At 44.2% G+C, this 6,000-nt stretch overlaps 1 protein-coding gene across 1 annotated transcript in view; it reads left to right on the top strand.

Annotated features, from left to right (window-relative positions):
* The first annotated feature begins 2,910 nt into the window (after positions 1 to 2,910).
* SLC35D1 (solute carrier family 35 member D1) overlaps positions 2,911 to 6,000 on the top strand; it is a 54,459-nt gene continuing 51,369 nt past the window's right edge. The window contains exons 1-4 of the mRNA XM_082611945.1: positions 2,911 to 3,307; positions 4,150 to 4,183; positions 4,281 to 4,367; positions 5,057 to 5,124. Coding sequence (XP_082468071.1) covers positions 3,105 to 3,307; positions 4,150 to 4,183; positions 4,281 to 4,367; positions 5,057 to 5,124 — 392 coding nt within the window. The 5' untranslated portion in view covers positions 2,911 to 3,104. The remainder of the gene's footprint in view (positions 3,308 to 4,149; positions 4,184 to 4,280; positions 4,368 to 5,056; positions 5,125 to 6,000) is intronic.

Here is a 6,000-nt window from a genome sequence, read left to right as displayed (position 1 = left end):
TGATGCATCTAGCTGACAGAATTCTCTGCAGCCATTAAAAAGAATGAGGTAGAGTTTCTTTACTGCCACAGAAAGGCCTTCAAGGAATAAAAAATGAAAAGAGAAAGGTTGCATAATCATAATAATAGTAATTATTATTATTAGGAACACTTGTAAAGTGTGTACTATATTCTAAGCATTTAACTTTATTAACTTACTTAATTCTCATCACCACACTATGAGGTGGGTGCTATCATTATCCCCATTTTACAGATGAGGGAACTGAACCACTGTAACATCAAGCGACTTGCCGGAGATCACAAAACTAGTGTCAGAGGCAGTATCTTGTTTGAGCATCAGTGTTTTTACCTGGTTCTCTTCATTTGTGTTAAAAAATGTATAACAATACATGTCTGTAAATATATGTGTATGTATGTATATGCATATGTGTGTGTATATGTATTTGTATAGGCACAGAAAGTGGCTCTAAGCAGAGCCTTGAGATGGTTAGCAGTTGCTTTCTCTGAAAAATGGATTGGGGTGAGAGAGGAAGAGAACAAGATAGTTATGCAATACAAGTCTCTTTTGCTTGTTTGCTTTTGTAATGAGGGACATTATTATTTTAATAATAATTTTTTTCACAAGGGATGTTTCTCAAAATATAACTTTCTAGTTACTTTTCTTCTGCTGCCAGCAGTTAAGGAAGAAATTTGGCCACTTCTTTCATTGTTGAAAAGTTATACCATTTGCTGATTCATTTAGCAAAAACATCTAAAGTGTGCTAGGTGTCCCTGCTTCACCCAGCCCTCAAGGAGCTCACTGTCAAGTGGAACAGACTGACATGTAAACATATAATTCCAGAGCATCTATAAAGGGGATGCACAAAGATGCAGTAGGAGAAGCACAAAGGAGAGATGTCATTTCTGTGGAGGGTAAGGAGAGGCGGTGTGAAGGAAGGTGCCCAGAGAAGAGATAATATTTTGCCTAAATACTGAAAGAAAAGTAACAGTTCTTCAGGAGACAGTGGAGGGGAGGGAGAGAAAAAGCACCCCAGATGTAGGGAATATGGGAGTAAAGACACAGAAGTAAGGACACAGGAACCCACATTATTCTTCAGGGAACTGGGTGTAGTTTGATTTAGCTGAAGCCTAGGGAGGAAAATGTAAGGACAGCAGGAGCCATGTCACCTATGGCCTTGTGGACTGTATTAAGAATTTCATCCTGTGTGCCAGTTTTTCCTAAGGAGCAGTCAAAGAACACAAGTGTCCCCAGGATAACATAAAATATATAAATCAAAAGATATACATACAATGGAATATTATCTAGCCTTGAAAAGGAAGGAAATTCTGACACATGCTACATGTGGATGAACCTTGAAAATATTATGCTAAATTAAATAAGTCAGACACAAAAGGACAAATACTGTATGACTCTACTTATCTGAGATACCTAGAATAGTCAAATTTATAGAGACAGAAAGTAGAATAGCGGTTACTACAGGATGGAGGGAAGGAGGAATGGGGAGTTATTGTTTAGTGGTTTCAGAATCTCAGTTTGAGATGACATGAAAGCTCTAGAGAAGGGTAGTGGTTAAGAGTTGCACAACAATATGAATGTACTTAACACCACTGAATTGTACACTTAAAAAGTGTTGAAATAATAAATTTTATATTATGCATATTTCACCATAATAAAAACCAGGTAAAGATGGTAAATTTTGTGTTATGTGTGTATATATATATATATATATATATATATATATATTTTTTTTTTTTTTTTTTTTTTTTTTTGCGGTACGCGGGCCTCTCACTGTTGTGGCCTCTCCCGTTGCGGAGCACAGGCTCCGGATGCGCAGGCTCAGTGGCCATGGCTCACAGGCCCAGCTGCTCCGCAGCATGTGGGATCTTCCCGGACCAGGGCACGAACCCGTGTCCCCTGCATTGGCAGGCGGACTCTCAACCACTGCCCCACCAGGGAAGCCCATGTTATGTATATTTTACCATAATTTTAAAATATGGAAAAATATTTTAAAGATATAGACAAAATATTTAGATAAATAATTCAGTTATTTTTCTGTCTTGACATTAAAATTAGATATGTCATTTTTTTGTTTAAGCTGGTAATAATGATTTGTTTCTCTTATATAACAATGTCTACTGTTTACTGAAAACCAGCTTTATACCCAGAGATGAGGAGATGTAGGCTCAGAGAGTTCAACTAACTGACCCAAGGGCATACAGCTAGTGGGGGGGCATTTCTAGGAAACCCAGAATTGGAACTCAGCTCCTAACACCTTACTCTTTCACCAACCCCGAAGCCACTTTATTATCTTGCTACTTTTTGGATATGGCAGTACAATCTCAAAGACAGTATTGTATGGTGTTTTCTGGGTTCAGAAACCGTAAGAAATCTGAGGCAACGCAGACTGAAATATTGAACAGTTGAATGTTTACTCTTGATCCACATCTGATACTTTTTAAGGGCTTAGGCCCTCTGCAAGAGAGACCAAAATAGCGTTCAAGTGAGGCTAGACGCACGCACATTGTTAACTACTCAGCCAGCCACCTGTTACCGATTGGAGGCGGGTCTGTATTTTGATTGCGGCAGTTATCTGGAAAATACGGCTCTCAGCCCCGCAGCCGCCAGCCTCCGCATCCCAGGTACGCGGCCCCCGAGACACCCGGCGCGGGCTTGCGCGCAGGCGCTATCCGGTCGCTTCCTTCCGCGACTGTGCTGTGCTGCTAGGTGTCCTGGTGTCCCCGAGTGGTTCCCCCTAAGCTTCTTCTCCCTCTCTGTCCGGGACTCAGGGTCGCCACTGCCCCTTCTCCGGGCCCTCTCCAAGCCCTGCCCAGGCCGAGCCAGGCGCGGCCCCTACCCTCTGACCCCGCGTTGCACAATGCCCGATCAAAGTCCCGGGGCGTGTGAACCACAGCGTCCCTGCCCCTGGGCGGGGGTGGGCGGCGGCCGTGCGGGGAGCCGAGGCGGCGGCGGCGGCAGCCGGCTCAGTACACCGGCCCCGGTCCCGCGAGTCCCCGCGAGCTGCCGCCTCAGAGCCCCGCGCTGCTCGGCCCTGCCGCCCGCCGCTCCCCTCGCAGGCCGCCGCCGCCGCCGCCGCCGCCGCAGCCATGGCGGAAGTTCATAGACGTCAGCAGGCCCGGGTTAAAGGAGAAGCCCCCGCGAAATCCTCCACACACAGACATGAGGAGGAGCTGGGGATGGCGTCGGCCGAAACGCTGACCGTGTTCCTGAAACTGCTGGCCGCTGGCTTTTACGGCGTGAGCTCCTTCCTCATCGTGGTGGTCAACAAGAGCGTGCTCACCAACTACAGGTAGGGCCGAGGCGGCGGCGACCCAGGCCGCGGAGAGGAGCGGGCGGCGGCGGCGGCGCCGGCTGGGCGCCGGCTCCCTGGACTTTGCCTGCAAAGTTGGAGCTGAACAAAGTTGGGCGGGAGCCGGGGAGGGAGGGCGCGCGGGCGGCTGATACGCGGCCGGGGCGGCGGAGCCGGCTTGCGCGCCGGCCCGGAGTGGGGGTCCCGCTCCCGGCGCCGAGCTTGGGACTGCCGGGCGAGCGTTCGGGGCCGCGTTCGGAAAGCGCCTGCCCTGCCCGCCGTGCAGCGCCCTGGAAACCTTGCCCTTCGGAGACACGGAGCGGAGTTGCTTCGTGACTTTTTTGACTCCTGTGCATGCCAGGCTGGGAGCCGGGAGAGGGATGCCCGGCCTTTCCCGCAGCCTGGGCTAGGTTCCGGGGCTTCAGGGTTCTCCGACTTCGCTGACAGACAGCCTCTGGGGACCTACGCATCCTCAAGCCAATTTAAGATGATTGTGATGCTGCCACTGGGACCCCGAAGCAGAAGCATTTTTTTTTTTTTTAATGTGTGAAACCGTTCAAGAGATGTATGTCTTCACTTCCAAGACAAATCCACTACAGGCAGCCAACTGAAATTGTAGAATCGGACAAGATGAGACAAGTGGCAGCCCGAGGCTACAAAATCAGCAGTGTTGCCTGACAACTGGCAGGGATTTTTCTCAGGTTGTCATTTGCATGAGGGGTAGACGTTGGTGTATTTTGTATCAAAATGCATTGTAAGGTTGCCGATGTGCAAATTGAATTCACCGAGCTCGGGTTTTTCTGACCCTGTGTTTTTTTTTGTTTTCTCTACCATTTTTGTAGATTTCCCTCCTCACTATGTGTTGGACTTGGCCAGGTTAGTTGGAATCTTCAGCATTACGTGGTTTGTGTCGTTAGAACTTCTGAATGTGTCTTTATATGTAGAACAGTGAATCTGTGTTCTTTGTTTACAGATGGTGGCCACAGTGGCAGTACTCTGGGTTGGAAAGGCACTCAGAGTAGTCAAGTTTCCTGACTTTGACAGAAATGTACCTCGAAAGGTAAAAAAGAAAAAAAAAAGTAATACTTTATGTTCTGAAAAGAAGTCACTGTATATATTTTTCATCAGTGCCTTACATATTTAAAAATGGCAGCTTTGAAATCGCCCAATCCAGAGTAGGTATAATGCAGGCAAAGAATAAATGTATTAATATGTGTTTTTAAAAAGTCCCACAGTCTCTTTAAAGTTAAGAAAAAATGCCCCTAGATCTTGTGTTCTGTTTTAATTATTGAACACTTGCTGGGATTACAGTCATTTTGCATTTCCTACGTCCATCTAATCTAGCCAGTGTATCCTGCATTCATTATTCTTTGGGTTTATTTTCTTATTCTTCGATCTGCCACTGCTTGACTCCACCTGAGGATGAAATACCTTTCCTTTTTCTGCTGACATCAGAACAATGGGCTCTACGTTGTCATATTGTAAAGAAAGATGATGTTGTCCCATATGGTTTGATCATATTCATATTTGTGTTTCTTTTTTCCCCTCCATTCTTTCTGCAGAGAGCTATTTATCAAGGAGTAATGTTGTTTGGGTGCTTCATGGGGGCCAAAATTGTGTGTGAGAACTAATCTTGTGTTTTAAGTAGAAAGAATTTGATCATATAAACAAAACTGTTTCTGTTTGAAAAGGACCTTGTTTTAGCTGTCTTTATTATTGAGTTTTGTTATCCCTTTTTAAATTTTCTAGACGTTTCCACTACCTCTACTATATTTTGGGAACCAAATCACGGGACTGTTCAGCACAAAGAAACTGAAGTATGGATAACTTTATTTTACTAGTGAGGTTAATATAATGTGTTCTTAAAATTGTACTTGAAAATGTCAAATGTTTAACACATTGTTACTGATTCTGGAACAATGAAAGGACCAGAAACTTAATCTCTTAAGTTTGAAGAGAAAGGAGTTTTTTGTTTGTTTGGGTTTTTTTTCCCCTTCACTTTGATGATAGAAGTCTTAAAATGTTATAAAATACTGTGATGGGAGGTTTTCATTATTTTTCCAGACCTATAATAGTGAAGGATATATGTTAGGCTTCTGAGATTTCAATTCATTAGTACAATTCATAAATAGTATATTTTAGGCAAATTCCACAAGTAAAATTAGATGGTAGATATGAGAACTTTTGTAGTTTTTCTTTTAATATGAGGTAGTTAAAATAGCATCAGATGGAACCCTGATACAAATATGATTAACATTTTACACACGGCCATATGATTGTAGAGGCAGCGTTTTCACTTTTAGAAAGAAGCAGTAGCTCTCTATTCCATGACAACACTTACTATCCTCTAACTTCCCAATTCTTGGCTTTTCCACTTAAAGAGTGTATGCATCAGGTATATGTGATGTTAAAAGTATACACATAGGGAAACCATTTAACAGAAACCCATGGCTTCACCACTGTCACGTGAGCTAAACCTCTGGCTTAATGGGTGATTGTAAAACAGAATGGAGAGATCTCTGAGGGTAGATACCAAGCTTTTTTCATTTCCTCAGACCCAAGAAACTTGACAGAATAACCATGATGGTATTTCTGGGGAAGGTTCCATGGAAGTCAGATTTATCATGGGTGGGGCATCCTTTTACATCTCATTACCCACTTGGAAAGAAATGCAGACCTGCTGCAAAGTGCTG

Source organism: Mesoplodon mirus, assembly GCF_964341445.2.
Source record: "Mesoplodon mirus genome assembly, chromosome: 3".
NCBI classification, from domain to species: domain Eukaryota; kingdom Metazoa; phylum Chordata; class Mammalia; order Artiodactyla; family Ziphiidae; genus Mesoplodon; species Mesoplodon mirus.
This window is presented reverse-complemented; position numbering and strand designations above follow the sequence as displayed.